Source organism: Peromyscus leucopus, chromosome 15 (assembly GCF_004664715.2).
Source record: "Peromyscus leucopus breed LL Stock chromosome 15, UCI_PerLeu_2.1, whole genome shotgun sequence".
In the NCBI taxonomy this organism is placed as follows: domain Eukaryota; kingdom Metazoa; phylum Chordata; class Mammalia; order Rodentia; family Cricetidae; genus Peromyscus; species Peromyscus leucopus.
The window spans coordinates 57,474,665-57,495,726 of record NC_051076.1 but is presented as its reverse complement, the minus strand read 5'-3'; the positions used below and the strand labels follow the sequence as shown (position 1 = coordinate 57,495,726).

General features: G+C 40.6%; 1 protein-coding gene across 2 annotated transcripts; it reads left to right on the top strand.

The window, feature by feature from the left end:
- The first annotated feature begins 198 nt into the window (after window positions 1-198).
- On the top strand, window positions 199-10,084 carry Fam72a (family with sequence similarity 72 member A). 2 transcript variants are annotated; one of them, XM_028876509.2, is made up of 4 exons: window positions 199-1,410; window positions 3,140-3,217; window positions 4,719-4,843; window positions 9,880-10,084. In XM_028876509.2, exons 1-4 carry the CDS (start codon window positions 1,259-1,261, stop codon window positions 9,972-9,974), a joined length of 450 nt encoding a protein of 149 aa, XP_028732342.1. In that variant the 5' UTR covers window positions 199-1,258; the 3' UTR covers window positions 9,975-10,084. The 2 variants fall into 2 exon arrangements, with proteins under 2 accessions (XP_028732342.1, XP_028732343.1); XM_028876510.2 differs by lacking the exon at window positions 4,719-4,843.
- The last annotated feature ends 10,978 nt before the right edge of the window (window positions 10,085-21,062 follow it).

The following is a 21,062-nucleotide window of genomic DNA, read 5'->3' as shown; positions in this document are numbered from 1 at the left end:
GACCGATGGGGCCTCTGGCCAATAGGAATAACTGATCCCGAGGAGCCAGGAGTAGGGGCGGGGCTGACAAAACTTAGAGGTGTGGCAAGCCCTGGCTGCCCAGGCCCAGTCCCAGAGTGAGCTCCTCCCCGGCCTGTGGAACCCTAAAGTAGAACTGATGGGCGGGACCAAGTGGGGCCGACAGCCAAACACAAGCTCGCAGGAGAAGACGAGACCAATCGGGCCCGGGAAAGGGGGAGGGATGTTTAGCCAATAAGCAGTAGAGGACCCTAGCGCATCTACCAATAAGAAGCTCGGGGTGTGTCTTCCAAGTTCACAGGGGGAAGGAGGGTTTACCCAAGCAGATGCTGGCCAATGAGCTGAGAGGCCCAGCCAAGCTGAACCAATCAGAGAGTCGATCCGACCTCGGCACCGTTACTGGGGCGTGGCCCCGGAGCCCACGTCAGGAGAAGGCCCCTGGCCTTCCAATGTGGGACTGGGGCGAATTCTAGTCCTCCCAATCCGTGCCCGGCGCCGGCAATTCAAACTGACAGCGGGTTAGAAAAAGCAGAGCAAGCGGAAGAAAAGAGCAAAACCCCGGCGTGTTCGGTGACTGACTCCGGCGCGGACTGAGCCTAACCGGCGGCCTCTCCCCGCCGCCTCCTCCAAACACCAGCGCTGGCTCCGGAGCGGCCGCTGTGGGAGAGACCTCACGGGTGGCAAGTGCGCGAGCTGGGGGAGCGAGGACGCTGAGAGCCGCGGTGCCAGGGGAGGGGGCCGGCGGCCGAGCTCGGAGGAGGGAGCGCGGCCCGGGGGCCGGAGCGGCGTGGAGAGGGCTGAGGGGCCTTGAACGCTGCCCAGAGGCCGGCCGCGTGCAGCCCCGGCAGGAATCGGAGCGCTCTGCGGGCGGGGCTCGCACTGGGAGTGGTCAGGGGCGAGGCTTTAAAGGGAAGCCCGCTGGGAACCGGGGACTCGCTGAATTCCCGGGCGGGAGCTCAGGAAGGAAGGAGCGCAGGACTCCCGAGACCACAGAAAGTGAAAGCTCTTTTCCAGTTTCCCTTCAACTCTACTTGTCTCTTCCCCAAGTCAAAAGGAAGTAAAACTTGCTCTTCCCACTCAATAAGTACCAATTTTACCTTCCCACCGGGAAAACAGAACTGTCTGCCTAATTTTAGAGCTTAGAGAACTCAAGGCCTCCCGACTTGGGGGAATCGAATCAGGAACGGTATTGCTTGCTTCCCCTTTTTACAATTCTGAACCTCGCTCTACGTGGGACGCTATGTCTGCCATCAACTGTACTTTCAAGGACCGATGCGTGTCCATCCTGTGTTGCAAATTCTGTAAACAAGTTCTCAGCTCTAGGGGAATGAAGGCTGTGTTGCTGGCCGATACTGACATAGACCTTTACTCTACAGACATCCCTCCTACCGAGTAAGTCCCGCGGGTAGCCCTTTACCTAACTGGGCTGTAGATGGCATGGATCCCTGGGAGTCAGGGTTATCATTTGGTGTTCCAGCCACTCCCAACAGTCTGATGATTCCCTTGGAGTTTATCTAAGTGGGCAGACTGTCTGGACAAAGTCTGTGGTTTACCCAAAGTGGTCAGTACTGAGGTCATGCTTCCAAGCACTCACAGTCACGTGGCCGTGCCTCCCTTAAATTGGCTCCGAGGCTCAATGACTTGTCCAAACACCCTTTCTCACTGAAGCAATTCTTTAAGAGTCACTTGGAAAGAAGCGGATAATTCATTTAAAGTGTAATTTGTGGTCAATTAATTATAATAAATGTGAACGTTTTAAAATATAGGCAAGTAAAGCTAGATGTAGCCTATTCACCCCTTGAAATCTTTTGTGAATTGTCATACGTGTAGTCATTTATTATAGAGATAAATGGGATAGTACTTTAAGTTTGTGTATGTATACTAGTGTGGTGCCAAAAAAAAAAGTACTAGATGATAAAATAGAACCTAATGTCCCAGGTGTTGTTTTAGTGAGATATGCTTACAATAAAATTTGAAATATTGTTCCGTCTTTATAATAGCTGTGATCATAAGGAAGTCTCAGGTGAGTCTAGCATAGAATCAGGTCTTTTTCGTTGCTTACTTTTCTTTGTTGGAATTATAATCACAGTGGATTCATGTGCTAAGATGTGTGTGAATCAGTGATTGTACTGTTCTTTAAGACTTATTATTTTTCATTATGTATATATGTGTGTATGAGGAGGGATGGATATGCGCACAGATGCCCTCAGAGGCCAGAGGTGTAAGATCCTCTGGAGAGGGCAGTTGTGAGTTGCATGATGTGGGTGTTGGGAACTGAGTACATTCTCTTAAACACTGAGCCATCTCTCTGGCTCTCACAGATTATTTTTTAGTAGAAAATCTGCCAAATGTTTATAGTGAGCACAAATATTACCCAACTCTCACAAAAATGCACTGTTATATTTTAGAGTCTAGTTCAGCTCTGAATTTATGAAATTTGTGCCAAACAGAAGTTAAAGTAGCCTTTGGTGGTGCGGCTGTGGAAAAATCAGGACCCTTGCACACTTTAGTAATGTGAAATGGTAAAGCTGCTATAGAAAAATAATTTGGTGGTTCTTTAACTATTCTATTAAGCACAAAGTTACCATATGATCTGGTAATTCCATTTTTAGGCATACATTCAAAGACTTCAGAGCAGCATCTTGTATTCATAACTAATAGCTATGAGATCGCTGAGAGATAGACACAATCTAAATTTTCCATTGACTCATCTAGTAAGTGGATACCTAGAAGGCCTTAAAGAATCCAGACTGCATGATTTATCATATGCAAATGAAAAAAAAAAAAAAAAACTGTGACTTTTTATATATTATCTAAAAAAATGATAGGAGAAAATAGTTTTATTAATAATAAGACTCCATTCAATATCTCCTATCACCCTAAACAATGTCCTATTTAATACTTGTAAACTGTACATTTTTAAACAGTAGTGGACATTTTGAAATATAGTCATGGTTGCTGGCTTATTTCATTTAGCATAATGTACTCAGGTTCATCTCCACTGCAGCATGTGGCACGATTTCTTTCCTTTTTTAGAGGAAACATATGGCAAATTTTTATCTTTTCTCAGAATTTAAATCTTTAATATATTTGACTGACTGTAAACTTTTTTATCTTCCAGCACCGTGGATTTCATTGGAAGATGCTATTTCACTGGAATCTGCAAATGTAAACTGAAGGACATTGCATGTCTAAAATGGTAATTTGTGGCACTATTGTAGCTAGCCTGAGTTTAGAGGGTAGATATTGACACCAAAACCCACAGAAATTGAGAAAGCAACTAAGAGTTATTTTAGGTATCATTGTCAGGGAAGCTGTCTCACAAAAATGTAAACACTGGGGTTGAATCCTAAGTATAAGAAGAATCTACTGGGCAGAGGGAATAGCACATGCAAAGATCCACACAGGAAGAAGTTTAACATGTTCCTTGAGTGTGTTAAACTGTTTGAACCAGTGGGAAGCCATTGAAGGGGTTGGCAAGAAAGCAGAATGATCCAATATAACCCCACTGAAACGTTTGCAACATGAAAACTAGGGCTTGGTTTTGTCCACTGATGGGTTCTTAGCACCTAGAACAGTGCCCAGCATACAGAAGATACTCAACAAATATTAGTTACATGAGTGAGTAGATAAATGAATGAAAGTAGGTGGTAATTGAATCTGTATATTCTTGTAGCATAATCCTGGCCCAAGAACAACTTTACTTGCCTGCTAAGTATGTTGTGATTAGAAGGCATGCTGGTATTCATTATAGCATTCTTTATAGATCTCCCAGAAGTGACTGGCTCCCAAATCTCACAGGGTACAGAGCTATAGTAAAAATTTTCACCATCAATGTATAAACTCATGGTGCCATTTTTAAAAAAAGATCTAAAAGCCAAGTGGTGGTGATGTGGGCCTTTAATCCCAGCACTTGGGAGGCAGAGGCAGGTGGATCTCTGTGCCAGCCTGGTCTACAGAGTGAGTTCCAGGAAAGCCAAGATTAGACAGAGAAAACCTGTCATTAAAAAAAGAAAAAAGAAAAAGAAAGATAAATAAAATTTTTAAAAAAACGAACAAACCATTCCCCATATGTTTACTACAGTTATCATGAGACTCATGAAAAGAAAATGTGAGAATGAGAAACTTTATGATCTGCTAAAGACATTCAAACTGTTTTCAACTTGCTGGAGGCTGGAGATTTGCTTTGTATCTGAATTCCTCCAAAATCACTGCAACTAAATCAGAGTTGCCATCTTATATTTAGTTTACAGGACCCATGCCCTTACCGACCTCCCACTTTGCTGAAACAACTTTTAAGAGCTTGGACCGATAAAAACCCACCTTGTCATAGTCCTGAAGCTAGCAAAATCTTTTACCCATAGATCTGAGTTTATTTAATATATTTCTCTGTATAGCACATCAGTTTTGAATACTTTGCATAACAAATCACATCCCAAAGCTAACTTCCAAAGAGTGTATGAATGAAATAATATGAGCAAAGAAAGGCACAGATACTTGAGCATTGTCTCACTTACAGACTGTGTAGGCCTGTGAGTACTGTCAGAGTAAGCTCCCTTCTCATAACCAGCAACAGGCCACTTAGAGGAGAGGGGTGAACCTTACATGGTCCGTTTACATTAGCAGACAGGTGCATCTGTGTTCCAGGTGTTACCCACTACAGGTGTTACTACTAATGGTTACCTTTTTTTTTTTTAAAGTGGGAACATTGTAGGCTATCATGTGATTGTTCCATGTAGTTCCTGCCTTCTTTCCTGCAACAATGGACACTTCTGGATGTTTCACAGCCAGGCCGTTTATGGTATTAACAGACTAGACTCCACTGGTAAGAAACAATTGATAAATACGATTCCTTGTAACATTTTTCTCAGTACCTGAGGGGAACCCCCTGAAACCTTCACAGCTAGAGTGAAACCTTGGATCAGCAAGAGTAAAATATTGGTCACTTCCCCCAACACATTCAGTTAAGAACTATCAGCCAAAACTCATCACCACCAATTGAGGGAAGGCTCAAACTATCTGAATGTCTTAGGCTTTGTTGTCCTTTTGAGACAGTCCAACTAAGTAGCCCAGGCTGGCTCAGTCTGCCTGCCTTAGCCTCCAAAGTGATTATAGGTATGTACTACCATACTTGGCATATTGGTCTTTTTAAACTAGCATTTTATTACTGTGAGGTAGTACCTTAATACATACCCTGATTACAGAGAACTTTTGAAGAGAGTATATGGATAGTCAAGGATGTGTATGCATGCATGCACACATGTATGCAAAGAAAGGAAGAAAGGGGCCCACCAGGGCAGTAAGGAATGGGAAGAAAACTGAGTAGCCTCTATTTGGTGATGCTTTGAGATAAATACATTTCAGCAGCTAGAGGGATGGCTCAGTGGTTAAGAGCCCTGCTGCCGCTCTTGCACAGGACTAGGGTTTAGTTCTCAGCATCCACATTAGGCAGCTCATAACTGTCTGTGATTTCAGATCCAGGGAATCTGATGCCCTCTTCTTCCTCCTACAGGCACCTGCATGCTTGTGGTGTGCATATAGACAAGTAGGCAAGCATACATACACATAAAACAAAAGTTAATGAATTTTATACATATTTTAACATGTACATAATAAGTTACAGTAGAATTCTAGTCAAGGGAAATCTTTAAGACCGATGTGTTATAGGAATTATGTTAGTAAGAAAATGTGCTGGGGCCTAGGGAGACGGCTCAGTAGGTAAGAGCTGCACAAGGCTGAAGACTTGAGTTTGAACCCCCAGCACCTATGAAAAAGCCAGGCATGACTGAGTGCACCTATAACCAACCCCCTTCACTGGAGGACGGAAACAGGACCTCCCTGACAATCAATCTAGCCCAAAGAGCAAGCTTCAAGTCCAGTGAGAGGCTTAACTCAAAGGCATAAGTAGAGAGTAATAGAGCAGAACGTCCAGTACCCTCCTCTGACTTCTACACACACACACACACAGACATGTGTGCACACACATATAGAAGGAAGAAGGAAAGTATATTATAGACTTTTAACACCTTTATTACATTTTATTGACAGCGTGGGGTGTGCATGTGTGCATACACAATGGCATGCATATGGAGAGTAGCAGACAACCTGTGGGGGTCAGTCCTCTACTTGTACTGTGTAGGTTGCAGTCATCAAACTCAAGTTACCAGACTTGGCAACAGGTGCCTTTATCCAATGAGCCATCTTACTGAGCCTGTTATCAGTTCTTCTTCTGCTTTCGAGGCAGGGTTTTATGTAGACCAGGCTAGCTTTGAACCCATTGTGCGACCAAGGATGACTTGACCCAAGCATGATTTTATGAGGTCCTGGAGTTCAAGCCCAGGACTTTGTGCATGTCAGACAAGCACTTTACCAACTGAGCTACATCTCTAGCCCAGCATACTCCTTTTGTGTGTGTATGTGAGATCGGGGGTGGGTGGTGGAGGAGGAGAGGGGTGTGGGGGGGGGGAGTGTATTTGCTTTAATAGACCAAGAGATCATGAATTGCAAGCTAGGTTGTCAAGGGTTTTAAACCCTCCAATTATGCTTGTGTTTTTAAGGCTAATTTTTTTTTTAATGTCCTGGGATTCAACAGTGGCTCTCAATCCATCACTTTGGCCAGTTAACTTAAAACTCTATATGTTAAGATGGCCGTTTTCAAGCAAGGACCGCTCTCACTCCGCCAAGTAAAATAGAGACTCCTACTTTAGGCTTTTCACTTTATATTTGTGTTCCCCGTGGAACACATTAAAGAAAGTTCTGCTTTGATACTGTTTTTCCTGCTTCACAGGATTCCAAACACGGGGTGGAGACTTTTCAGTTTTGATTTACTTTAGAATATTGGTCAATTTTTCAAACATGAAAGAGCAGCATTCTTTCATTTGCACTGACTCTAATCCATGAGAAACAGATGTATCACAGATTTCCTTCCTCCTTAACAGAGAGAGGAAGGTGGCTCTTCTGTCAGATCCAATCTCCTCATTTGTTTTTCCTCCTTTGAACCAATTGTGCTAAGTTGCTTCATAGTTCCTGAGTGCAGACTCCAAATATATCAGACTTCTCCTTTGTAACTCTAATGTTATCATTTAAAGTAAGATTTCCTAGATGCCTGTTGTCAAAGGGAGATTTCTAATGACTCTGGAACTGTCCTGAGTCACCTGAATAAGTTACACCAAAGGAATGGATGCACAAGTCATACAGCATTCTAGAATGTTCAGCATGCAAGTTCTTTAAGAAGTGTTACCCTACAGATATAAACCTAATTTCCCAGAGCTTTCCCAAATACACTTGGGATATCTCAGCTCAGATTCCCTAGAATATCTCAAAGTTATTAGGTTCTCCATTTATCTTTATGGATTCTAATTTTCACTTAGATTTTGGCCTAACAATTCCTTTTATCTGGTCAACCCCTCAGCACATGTTTCCATTTTTTCTTGGAGTGGGAATTAGGAAATGCTTTTTACCCTAAGCAATTCAGACACAAAACCGTTACAGAAAAGTACATGGTAGATATCTATGTATTCTGTCACTTCAAATAAGGACTAACTTCTTGCCTGATCAGGTTGCAATATCCCTGTCAAAGAAAGTAAACTTGTTTAGTCTCACTGCGTCAACCATGTACATGTCTCTTTTGGTGCTGAGGCACATTGGGCCCAGAAATGACAGGCTATATTTTCAACATATTTCAAAAGACTTAGATAGACGAGATGACTCAGCAGGTAAAAGCATTTGCTGCACAAGCCTAATGAGCTGAGTTCAATCCCAGTGAGAGACAGAGACAGGAGAATTGCCTGGAAGTTCACATATCAGCATGGCTGAAATGTACAGACCAGTGTAGCAGAAACAAGAAAGACCCTGCCTCAACAAGGTGTCCTCCATTCTCTATTCCACATGTACACCATAGCATGTACACAAATGCCACCCCACTGGTTAAATTAAATTAAAAATTCAAGATTTTCAATGAACTCTACAGAATAAAAAAAGTAAATGAGCTAAATCTACACCACAGGTCCAAACAGGCAAAACTCAGAAATAGGTGAGTGAGACAACTTAGAAAAATACATATAGTATAATACAGTTCCATAAAAACGTTAGCCACTCAGAAATAATATGAATGATATAAATTCAAAAATATGTATGGTATTATGCCATTCTATAAAAATTCTAGCCAGATATAATGGCACATGCTTGTAATCTGAACACTTGGAAGGTAGAGGTAGAAAATCAAGAGTCTGAGGTCATTCTCAGCTACATAATGAGTTAGAAGCTAGCCTAGGCTACATGAGGCTATCTTAAAAAAACAAAACACAACAACAGCAAAATTTTAGATAACACAAAACAGTAATATATATTGTCTACAGTTGTGTACACTTGTAGTAAAAATGCCAATAGTGGTTGAAGCTGGATTCAAACAAATCTCCAAGCTCTGGCTGGCTCATTCTATGACACCATGTGGCCTCTATCTCAGTGTAGAGTGGATACCCAGGGTTGATAGGTCTTCCATTTGCTCACACTACCAGCTAAACAGCTTGAGATTGTCTCATGACAGTTTTTCACTCTCTCCTAATTTAGTATTTAGTCATCTCATTCTCCTCAGTATACTATTTGACCTAGTACTATATAGCTGTGCTGGATTTTTTGATATGAAATATGATTATTCTCTGTCAGTGCTGTTTTAGAATATTGTTTGTTACAGTGACTGTGTAACCTAGTCCTAAAGTTTACCGCTCTACCTTGACAACATATAATCTAAAGCGCACATACTTTAGGAAACCATATTATAACTGACTGCTTTAACCCCAATGTACCGGGGATTGAACCTAGGGCCTCACACTTCCTAGGCAAGGACTCTACAACTCGCTATCCCCCTCCCCAAGCCTCTTACTTTACTTTTTGAGACAGTGTCTCAGTAAGTTGTCCAAGCTGGCCTTGAACTTGCAATCCTTCTTCCTCCATCATGCCAGTAGCTGGGATTATAGCCTGTGCCACCAGGCCCTTCTTGTCTTGATCAGAAAAATTATATTATATTCCATATATTAAAGAAATGACGGGGGGGGGCGCTGGAGAGATGGCTCAGTGGGAGCACCGACTGCTCTTCCGGAGGTCCTGAGTTCAATTCCCAGCACCAACATGGTGGCTCACAACCATCTGTAATGAGATTTGATGCCCTCTTCTGGCCTGCAGGGACACATGCAGTCAGCACACTGTATATATAATAAATTAATTAATTTAAAAAAAAAAAAGAAATGACTCATTTAGAAATTTCTCTTGCATCCTACAAAAAGGCACTCAATCTAAAAGAATCCTATGCAATCTCTATTCTTAAACTCATTGAAATATATATTATATTATTTATATATATATATTATATATATAAATATATTATATATATTTGTTGTTGTTGTTGTTGTTGTTTGAAACAGCGTTTCTTTGTGTAGCTCTGGCTGTCCTGGAACTCACTCTGTAGACCAGGCTGGCCTCAAACTCAGAGATCCACCTGCCTCTGCCTCCTGAGTTCTGGGATTAAAGGCATGTGCCACCACCGCCTGGCTGAAATATAATTTTAAATATCAATGTAGTGTATGAATGGCATTGTGTAGCTGGAGGCAGGGTTGGAGTAGATAGAACTCCAGAGTTCCTTTTGAGCTCAAAGAGTCTAACATCCAAGCTCTTGCTTAAAAGAGTTTAAAGAATGCTCATGTTGTAGATGGATATTAGTAGTTTTATTTGTAAGACATCCTTCCTTGCCATTGTCTTTACTAGTGATGCCATAGTTTATATGAGAAGCTTGGCATATAAAGTTTTATATGTCATTCTGAATTGTAGTAGTAAGCACTAAAGAACTTTATGGCCTCTTATTTTCAGGTGTAAACTTCCTACTTTGGGGCAACTTGCCAGAGACAGAAGAATGTACAGATGAAGACATGTTAGAAATTTCAGCAGAAGAGTATATTAGATGAATGGATTACAATGTAATTACATATAATATTTTATAGTTTTTTATTTAAAATATTTAATTGGTCAATTTTAACATTGCCAATAAAGATTTGCCAATGGTTTAAAAAATAAAGAGCATTTACTATTTTATTTGCAATTTCAAATTAATTACCTCAATTTAACTTAAGCCAATTTTCTTCTTCTATTTCTACTGCTTCTTCTCCCCTGCCCCTCTGCCCAGGATTGGTACATTCTTACCTTCAAGTAGGAAATTTCATGTCATTCAGCTACCTTCCAAATGGAGAAAGTTTTTCTATAACTTGATGCCAGATAATGTTATTCAATATTCCTGAATAAGAACATTAATACCTACTCCTATATCAGCCACATGAAATATGCAGCTCAACTGAATATAATAAGGGTTTTAAAAAAAGAGCAGGCTGTCAGGTTTCCATGGGTACTGGTTATTATATGCTGTATTGGTAATGACTGCTTTAATATGGAAAATGGTGTTAGATGTGAGTTTGTCAGAAAATTATCAATGTATGCTGTGTAGCAGTGTTCATTATTTACATATTTTAAAGCCACTGTAGCTACTATACCATGAGAGCCAGATAAAATCAACTTTCCTCTTTAAGTTATCCATTCCCGAGGGATTTTTCTGTGAGTGGCAAGTTCTAGTTGAGTAGTCTAGGTCCAAAAGTTTGTTTGTTTGTTTGTTTGTTTTATGATAAAAAAAAACCTTAAAGAATTGATTGCTTAACCACCATACATTATAAAAGAGTTTTCCTCTTTTTCCTTTGTTTTTGTTTTTGTTTTTGAGACAGGGTCTCACTGTGTGGGCCTGGCTGACCTGGAACTCACTACATAGACCAGGCAAGCTTTAAATTTCTAATCCTTTGCCTCAGCCTCCTCAGTAGCTAACACTACAAACCAATACCCAGGCCTGGCTTGCTCTTTAATCTTGTACTGGAAAAAAAGTGGATACTTAGCCTTTAAAACAGCAAAAATTAAGTTCATAGCATATTATATATTTTTCAGTTGACTTGTTCAGTTAAAGAAAAAGAGTTTAATGCTGGAGTCAAGAATGTTAAAATTCAAGGCTGACCTTCAATAGAACTTTTCTGGTCCTCCTTCAGCTCAGGTCTTGACGTGCTGTTAGACGTGGGTTCTCTGTGAAGAGGCAGTGCCAGACAGAGGCACACTGACTGAAATAAACCCAAATACTCCATTGCAGCTGGACAGTATTAGACTACTCAGCTACTTTTCAATGATTCTTTTCTAGGAAAGCCCATTTTAGGTAACAAATGAATTCATACGTTTTTATCAAGAGAAATACATTCATAATGATTTCTTTTTAAATTTTTTCCCCTTCAGTACTGGGGATTGAGCCTGGGACCTCAGATTTGTGAGACAAGGGCTCTATCACAAAACTATTCCTTTTAAAATCAAAGCAATTAGACAGGCCTGGTGGTGGCAGGCAGAGGCAGGTAGGCCTGTGTGGCCTGGGCAGGCATCTCCATGACAGGTAAGGTGACCTGCTGATGTCCCATGCAACCCAAGCTAGAAGCTCATTTTTTTTTTTTTATTTTTTTTTTTTTTTTTTTTTGGTTTTTCGAGACAGGGTTTCTCTGTGTAGCTTTGCGCCTTTCCTGGAACTCACTTGGTAGCCCAGGCTGGCCTTGAACTCACAGAGATCTGCCTGGCTCTGCCTCCCAAGTGCTGGGATTAAAGGCGTGTGCCACCACCGCCCGGCAGAAGCTCATTTTTTAATAAAAGGGGGACCTGCAGGGCCCTGGCCCCCATTTTGGGTAACTTGCTTGCGGACCTTGACCTTGATACCTTCCCAATGCTAATTCCCTGCCAGGTTCCATTCTCCTGAATGCTTAAGGGAAGTTCCTTGTCTGTGTATCCTGCATAATGGGCATTAACAGCTTAGATGCAAGATTGTAAAACATCAGTAGCGAACTTCTGCCCTCCAGGGTCCTCCCATTGTGCTGTAAGCCTGTATTTAAGACCTCCTACCCCCTTCAAGAAATGACATTCGACATTTAAAATTAAATATATATATTTGAATGAATACTGCGAATGTAATCTATGAATACCACAAATGTGATTAATATCATGAGTGTAATTTAAAAAATAAATTTTAAAAAAAGATACTAACAAGCATAATCTCACAGAATAAGCCAACACATTAGAAGCACCAAGTACTATTTTTTGTTTACTTTATATCCCTCTTTATTTGCTTAGTATTTCTTTTTGTATAAACCATTTTGAAAATTAAATGAAATTGATATCCTCTATAAAAAAAAGATATATTAGCAAAATAATATCAGTTGTTCTGGATTCTGAATCTTGATCACTTGAAGGCTTGCAATGAGACTAATTCAAATGTGGAAACTTCTGGTACTGAAGTGTTAGTGAGAACTGCAGCAGAACAGACTTCTTTCTAGAAGTGTTCTGGAAACTTCTGCACAGAGGTAGTTAAATAAGACTGCCTTGTTGATGCTTTCTTTGGCCTCTGAGTGTAAAATTAACTTTTGAGCTGCCTGACTCAAACAAGAATATATACAACATAATGACATACCGTGTGTTCTGGTCTCATATGGTCACTTTAGTAGTAGCAAGAAGTGGGCTTGTGTAAGTGGGCTGCAATTGTGATTCATAGCTGAAAAAGGGCAAATGCAGAAATACAAGTTCATGTTGTTTTCATAGGGCAATAGTTATAAACTACAAAACTGGCCACACATAGACTTCACATATGGTACATCAAGTAATACTATTATTTAAGATATTTTATTAATATATGATTTTTTCATAAATAAAACTCCCCAATTATAATATTTATGGGTTCAGTAAATTTTAACAAATACAAGTAAAATGTATCCACAACAATAAAATTACAGAACACCTCTCCCTCCAAAGTGCCCCTTCTTCCAGGGCACCCCTCCCTGCAGGATTGTGTTTTATGCTTCTTATGCTCTTGGGCAATCAAGCTGTTTCCCTTTTGCTCAGCCCCTGAAAACCAGACCAGCTACTTACTTTAATTTGTCATTACGTTTTTAAGTGTGCTCCGTGCTCTTGCACCACATAACCATCTGTCTACCTTTGTCATAGAATGTTCCTTTCATCAGTCAATGGATAGGGGGCTGATTCTGGCTTTTTTTTTTTTTTTTTCTATTTATTTTTGTTTTTGTTTTGCTGCTATGAACAAAGCTACTATGAACATTTAAGCAAATATTTATGCATGGTCACATGTTTTACTAAGTAAATGCCTTCAAGAAAATCATATACTAATAAATTGTCAAATTTAAAAGACAAAAATATCAAAGCAATTACATCGTCTGGAAAGACCAAAGCAGAATCATGTATGTGTGTAGATAAGCATTTGCTTTCTGGTCCTGGCATAATTCATAGGTTTAAAATCATCTATGCACTTGTTGTCTTTTAATTCTCTTAATGAATTATTCTATTCAGCAATTTGTATTAGTCTCCTGTCATGTGGCATGGTCTGCACAATAATCTGCTCGCACTTGACTTGGGAGAACTCGGGTTGGGGAAAGGCTCGAATTCCCAGCAGCAAGTGACTTAACAAAGGCATGCTTAAAGTGCTGTGGCCCCAGACAAAGCACCGTCATCCCGAGTGAGAGCAAAGAGTGGGAACTGAGAAACTCTGAAAGAAGAACTAATACCTGACAGGCTTTGTGCACAGAAGTTTGCCAGCTGGGGTGAGCGTTCAGGACAGAGAACATAGGAAGAAATGGGTGAGGAGACTTGCTTACTTGGGAAATTATAAGAGGTCCCCATACCTTGTAAGGAAATATTAAGGATGAATTCAAGGTGAAACACAGTTTGTCATTGTCTAGTTTAAACTTCACCCAGAAACGATGTAGTTATTGAAGTTTTGGGAATAAAATGACCAGATTCAGGACAATAGTTCTTTTAAAGTACAATCAGGTTGAGTTTTCTAATGTTCTTTCCTTGAGGGGCTTAACATGACTGTGGAAATGGTATTTCTTGACCCTCTAAACCCATGTACATCTTGAAGCTCCCCAATCTCTTGTCTTTCAGAGAGCCTCTGGTCTTCAGGGGCACTGCCTCTTTTTCCCTCCCATCTCTCCATTCCTGGCCTTCAAGGAAATGACAGTGGGTCATCAACTCATTTGCTGTGGATTTTTCTGCCACTTTATCTTTTCCTCAAACCAGTTTCTCAACCCCAGGCTCTGTTGAGGCATCTTGAGTGGGACCCAGTCTTAAAGCTATAATGTTTTTAATAACCTCTGGCTCTAAAAAAAAAAAATAAAACAGGTCCTTAAATGTTAGTATTTTATGGAGATTATCCTACTAGGGACTGATCTTTTGACCTCTGAGTCACATGGGACTGATTAAGAATAATTTATATTTACATTTCTATATATTTACTTTCCTTTGGTAAGAAGGCAGTGACCATAATATATAAACCATGATATAGAAAACAACTAACTGTAGCTTGCAGAGGTTGGGAGGAAATGGATTGCATGTTCTTGCTTCAGTACTGAATTGCTTGATGAAGGCTCTATATTTTAACATTCATGCTCATAAAAGGAAATATTTTCCTTTTCTGTCCCCCCTCCCTCCCTCCCTCTCTCTCTCTCCTCTAAAAGCAGATTAAACCATAGTTTCTTTCTTTCCTGGTATTGAGTGTATGCCAAATCTACCCTAAACTGCACAGATGGAAAAAATTAGTCTATGTCTGTGGTACCTCTGGGGTTGAATATTTTTAGTGCTTAAATCTTTAGCTAAAGGTTCTTTCTTCCAACTCTAAAGAATGATTTTATTGTTACTCAGTGTACAAACTCACTGATGTAAAAATTAACAGTACCATGTTTTTATATTTTACTGAGAATTGTCACATAAGTCTTTAATTCTCAGAATCCTTTTGGAGTCATCATTTCATTTCCATTTTATAAATTAAGAATGTCTCCTCCCCTCCTCCTAAGGAGTCACTATTTAACACAGGGTGGCCTTGAACTTGAAGCAATCCTCCTGTCTCAATTGATCAAATGCTGAGATTACAAATGTGTACCAGTATGCCCGGCTAAGCTAAGAAGAAAGTCTTAGTCCAAACACTTAAAGAATTAAAAGACTACACTAGGTTTTAGTTTTCTCATTTTTTGTCTAGGGATCTCTCTTAGCTCCCTAAGTGACCCCATACTGAAATCTATTTGTTTTTTTCCCCAGCTATGAAACCTAGGACAAATTTTCCAGAGAAGTGCTTTTTTCTTTTTCTTTTTTCTTTTTTTTCACTCCCCATCCCTGAAACTGGGAATCAAATTCTTGGAGGCACATTGTATGCTAGACAAGCATTCTACCCCTGAGCTACATCCCCAGTCCAAAGACATTTTCTCTGACTTCCAAAATGCAGTTACTTTAATTAATCAATTCAAGAAATATCTATGAACCTCCTTGTGCACAAAAAAAAAAAAAAAAAAAAAAAAAAAAAAAAAAAAAAATGCTAGAAATACAGGATTAGATAAACAAAGTCCCGGGTCTCCTGTGATTTGAGGGGAAGGAAGACAGTTTATCAAATGTTTACTGGTGCCAGCTGTCACTCAAAGTGCTTTCTTTGCACATAATCCCTAACAGATAGTTCCAATCATCCTTGCCATCAAAAAATATGAAATAAACAAACTGAGGCAGAGAGATATCTTTTTAAAAAAAATGACACCACAGTCCAATTTAGAGTGGCCCTAATTAATTAGCTCACAACTTTGTTTCCTTCTGTTGCCAGTGTCATTGTTCCTCTCAAATAGGTCAAGTTTTCCGTTAGCAATCTTCCTGTACATATGTTTCCCCGTTATCCCTCGGTGATTTTGGTTTAGAGATGAGAACAACAGTATCTAGCTTTTTAGCAAGAAAGGCTTGTTTTACCCACAACTGATAAGAAAGCTAATCTTACACATTATGGGGGGAGAAGAATTCCTAATTCCCAGGTTTGCTATATGTCTATCTGTAAATGAAGTCCTTTTCACTAGTTCAGACCTTCATCTTCCAAGTAACAAATGTTCACAATAGAGTAAATGCCTGTGCTTGAAGCTATGTGCATTTCTCATAAATTGAATCAAATGACCACCTTTGGCAAGTGTCCCTAGTCTCTATTTTCTTATAAGCTTATATTTAAATGTACTTATGCATAATTTCAGAAGCCATCTTGCCTTACACAAGTATTACTTTATTTTCATGCAAGGTTATACGTATATTATAAGAAGAACAAAAGCAGGTATCAAATCTATGTTCAAACCTTGCATTTTGGTATTTATGGCAGAGTGGCTTGACAAATAGCTAACAACCAATTGGATTTGCCAAGGATGGGCTCTACTTAAGTTTGCCACCAGAATGTATCTCTCCGCCTCCGTTCACACAAATCACTTCCTTTGCCAAGGGGCCCACGACAAAAGCAGGCATATGGGAATGATTCACTTGAGGGAAGTTGTACCCAGAATATCCCAACAGTTTGCTTTCTGCCTCTCTCTCCTTGCCATATTTTTTTCTCCCCAGAGGAAGCACCTGTTATTATGTCTGTGACACCTGAAAAGCACTCTGAATATTGCAGGAGATTGCTCATGCGTGGGTGGATTTCCAGGGTGTTCGGTGAAATTTAAAAATAATAAAAAAAAAATTTAGGAGAAGTATTCTCAGATATTGGAACATTGCCTTGTCTTATCAAAATTGCTCTGTAGCCACATTCACAAATACCTTAGAACATTGAGCTACAGATGGAATTCAGTAGAAGACATACTGAGCTAATTTCCTTTGTACGACATTACCCAGAGAAATCAAGCTGTCAGTATCTTCAAGAACAAGCCTGCAAAGAGAGGTGACGGCAAGAGCCACGGGAGGCCGGAATGATTAAGAGTTTGGCCTTTGGGAGCTTCTGTCCACCCTCCCAAACTCATTTCTAATGAAAATTTACTGCTAACAAACAGACTGAGCATGTTTGTTTTAAGATGGTTCTATCATAGTAGAAACAGTGGAAACTATTAAGCTGAAATAATCTTGAATCTGAAAGCATTCTAAACACACAAGGGTATATTCACAAAGTGAAATAAATGACAGAAACACAGGATTCTAGGCATACAGAATGTTGTACTCTGGCCTAACTTGAGGTCACCATCTCTCAATCGTGCCTTTTATTTATCAATCATTAGTTAAGCCATTTAGCCCATATTTAATGAGGTTATTTTTATATGAACATTATTTTTAAATATTACAGAAGGGGAAAATTCTTTGGTACCTTTCTGTAATACAGTTTGAAAAGCTATTTTAGCTGAATGGTGGTGTCACTTGCCTTTAATCCCAGCACAAAGGAGGCAGAGGCAGATGGGGCTCTGTGACTTCAAGGCCAACTAGTTCTGTAGAGAGCTTGTTCCAGGACAGCCAGGTCTACACAAATAAACTCTGTCTTGAAAAACAAATAAAAGTTGTTTTATTTCCTAGACTCCCTTGCAGCTAGCAGTTTGGCTATAATTTACTTTTTGCCAGCTACGTGCACATGTGCATTTGCACAATCTTGATTCCAGAACCAACTTCAGTGGGGCAAAGGATGGTAACTACACACTGATCACCCATTTTGCTAATCTGAAATGACTCCATCCTATGACTATGAAACATAGTTACTTCTAGATTCCCAGGTCATGACTAAGGTGATATGGTAGATTTGCCATGCAAGGTAATACACACCTACAATTCCAGCACTTGGGTGGAAACAATGGAATCAGGAATTCAAGAACAGGCTCAGATATATAAAAAGTTGGAGGCTTGGCCTCTAGGAGACTCTGTTAGGAAAAAAAAAAAGTGCATGGTGGTTCACACCTATACTCCCAGAACTTGGGAGGTGGAGGAAGGATGATCAGGAGTTCAAGGTCATCTTCAGCTATACAAGACCCTAAAAAAAAGCAGTAATTATAAAGTAGTGGTAGTAATGGAGAGATAGTTTTTTTTTTTTTTTTTGTTTTGTTTTGTTTTGTTTTTCGAGACAGGGTTTCCCTGTGTAGCTTTGCGCCTTTTCCTGGAACTCACTTGGTAGCCCAGGCTGGCCTTGAACTCACAGAGATCCGCCTGGCTCTGCCTCCCGAGTGCTGGGATTAAAGGCGTGCGCCACCACCGCCCGGCAGGTTTTTTTTTTTTTTTTTAATTTATTTATTATTTATACAGTGTTCTGCCTGAAGGTCAGAAGAGGGCAGCAGATCTCATTACAGATGGTTGTGAGCCACCATGTGGGTGCTGGGAATTGAACTCAGGACTTCTGGAAGAGCAGCCAGTGCTCTTAACCTCTGAGCCATCTCTCCAGCCCCGAGAGATAGTTTAATGGTTAAGAGAAATTACTGCTCTTTTGGAGGACCCAAGTTTGGTTCCTAGCACCCACTCACAATGGCCTGCATCTCCAATTCCAGGGAATGTGGCATGTATGGACACCCCATGCATGGGGTACAACTAAACTCACATAAGCAAATACACATAACTTAAATAAAATAAATGATAGAGGAATCTTTTTTTAAAAGTGGTGGGTGGCTTCTTATTTCTAGAGGCCATGCCTAGTACTTGCCCATTCAGAAGCTGCAAGCCTTAAATACACTGATCTTTCAGTTATCAATTGCTGTGTAATAAACATCCCCCAAAGCGAGGCGGTGGTGGCTCACGCCTTTAATCCCCGCACTAGGGGAGGTAGAGGCAGGCGGATCTCTGTGAGTTCAAAGAGCAAGTTCCAAGACAGCCAGAGCTGTTACACAAAGAAACCCTGCCTCAAAAAACAAAACAAAATAAAATAAAATAAACATCCCCCAAACTTAATTAGGCTGAGTGATTCTGCAGATCTCAGCTGACCTCATGTGTGTGGTTGTATTCAGCTCTCAATAGTGCTGGGCTAGCAGGCCCCAGATGATTTCACTCACAAGATGGGATGCCTTAAATTGCTGAGCCCTTTCTCCCATGCTCACCTTCCCATCATTTCAGCAATCTAGCACGAGGGTTTGGTCTTTGGTCTTATGGAGTGGCTGCCTTCTAAGAGGTTAAAAATGTGAGCTAAATCTGCCAGTCGCACAGCATCACTTCTGTCTCCTTCTGTTGGTCAAAGTCAATCCTAAGCATGGCCTTGATTCAAGGGGAGGAAAAAATTGACTCCTTCTCTGTATGGGAGCTGTGGCTAAGTCATATTGCCAAAAGTCACATGGTACAGGAGAAATTGTTGCTGCATCTGTCTACCACAGCTATATTTAGTCCTTTGCCCTTACGGAACAAGGGACCATTCCTGCTGGAAAAAGCAGGAGTATATACACTTACAAGTAATTCATATTCTCAGAGAGAGGTTTATTTTTCTTAAATACCCAGAGAGATGGCAATGGTAACACTTTATGAAGTAAAGCAGTGGTCAGGACTCTTTTGTCTTAATTATAAACTGTGGGTGCACCTTCCATATCCCAGGAAGAGAGCAGTCAGTATTTCTGTGAGGGGCTAGAAGATTAAATGAAAAGTAATCACTTAACACCCTGCCATGAAGTTTATTCTCTGCCCAAATTAATATTGCTTAGTGATCAATAAAGGGAAAAGAACCATCACTGCATGTACCAGTATTCATACAAAACTGAGTTCTTGGTGACAGAGAAGCCGTATCTCAAGTGTATAAATGTGTAGATGTTTCCATTCCTACCCAGTCTGGGACTGTGAATCAAGTGTAATTGATGGTCAAATTATACCAATGCATTTTTCCTTTTGGCAGTTCCTGGGTTTGGTGCCAATTATCCCTGAGACTTTTAAAGGCCTCTGCTGCAGAGTTGAAGCTGGGCTCTTTGTCTGGTATTAGAACTCTATGATCCCAGATGATAGCTGGTATGGAATCTCTAGCAATTACTTGTGTTGTGTACTTTAATCAAGAGCATGCTTACTAGTCTAACGAGCGTCCACACCCATTATAAAACATTACTCAGACGCTGCATCCTTTTGCCCCTACTCTGTTCAAATGAACCTGAGCTTCTGACTCGTCGGTGATAAGATGCTTTGCTGAATCATCCTCAGTGGGATGGGGGCAGGCTTCCCGCTGGAGCCGGATCTTCACCTGATGATGGTGTAGACCCAGCCGGAGGTCAAGTTACCTGTTTTTGCTGTTCTACTGCATATTAATCTTCTCTCTGGCAACCAGCTAGCAATTAATCTTCCTACATAGCATATGTTTCTATTTGCTAATATTTAGGAGGGTCAAAGACCCTTTGGGGAGGCTCTCCCCAAAGATGCCAACAAAGTCTGGATGTATTCACCATCACTGGCAGATTTTGTCAATCTTTGAGTTAGTTGGTAAAGTGTAATGAAACACTGATAGACTGAAGGCTGAGCCGAAAGGTGACTAAGCCCTAATCACTGTGTGGCCTTGGACATTATTTCAAAACAAAGGGGTTAAGCAATATGTTTTCTGAGATGCTTCCCAACTCTAGCATTCCACAGATTCATTTAATTTTTTGCAGAGAACGTCTTATTCATCTGGCAGAGTTAATGACATCCGTTTGCAGGGGACTTAGACGACAGAAATGTGTTGACTCAAAGTCCTAGAGGCTGGAAGGACAAGCTGAGGAGGTTGGCAAGCTGGTGCTTTCTGATAGCTTTGCCAGAAGAGTCTGTTCCTGGCTTCTCTCCTTGGCTTGGAGATGGCCATTTTCACATGGTGTTCTCCCTCCGTGCCGCTCTGTCTCCAGTTCCCCCTTTTTATAAGGACACCAGCATTCATCCCCAAACAAGGCCATAGTCTCAAATCCTGAGCGTTAAGACTTTAACATATGGATATCAATGGGGACAAAATTAAACCCAGAGGCCAGACACAGTGATGCTCAGTGGCACTCTCAACACTACAGAGGTGAAGACAGAAGAGTCTGGACTTCAAAGATGTCCTTGGCTACATAGTGAGTTTGAGGCCAACCTGGGCTACATGAGGCCTTGTCTCAAACAGCAACAATTAAATTCAACCCATAATAAAGTTTAAGTATCTAATATAAACAGAGAATAGAGAATGATGACTTGATATAGCTATGATGCTGGTGACAGAGGCATGGTAGACTAGCAAGTAAGTATAGACTGCTGAATTT

Coding starts and splice junctions, on each gene's coding strand:
- Fam72a (XM_028876509.2), top strand. CDS start 1,259: ATGTCTGCCATCAACTGTACTTTCAAGGACCGATGCGTGTCCATCCTG. Junction 1,411..3,139: donor ACAGACATCCCTCCTACCGA/GTAAGTCCCGCG, acceptor TTTATCTTCCAG/CACCGTGGATTTCATTGGAA. Junction 4,844..9,879: donor TAACAGACTAGACTCCACTG/GTAAGAAACAAT, acceptor TCTTATTTTCAG/GTGTAAACTTCCTACTTTGG.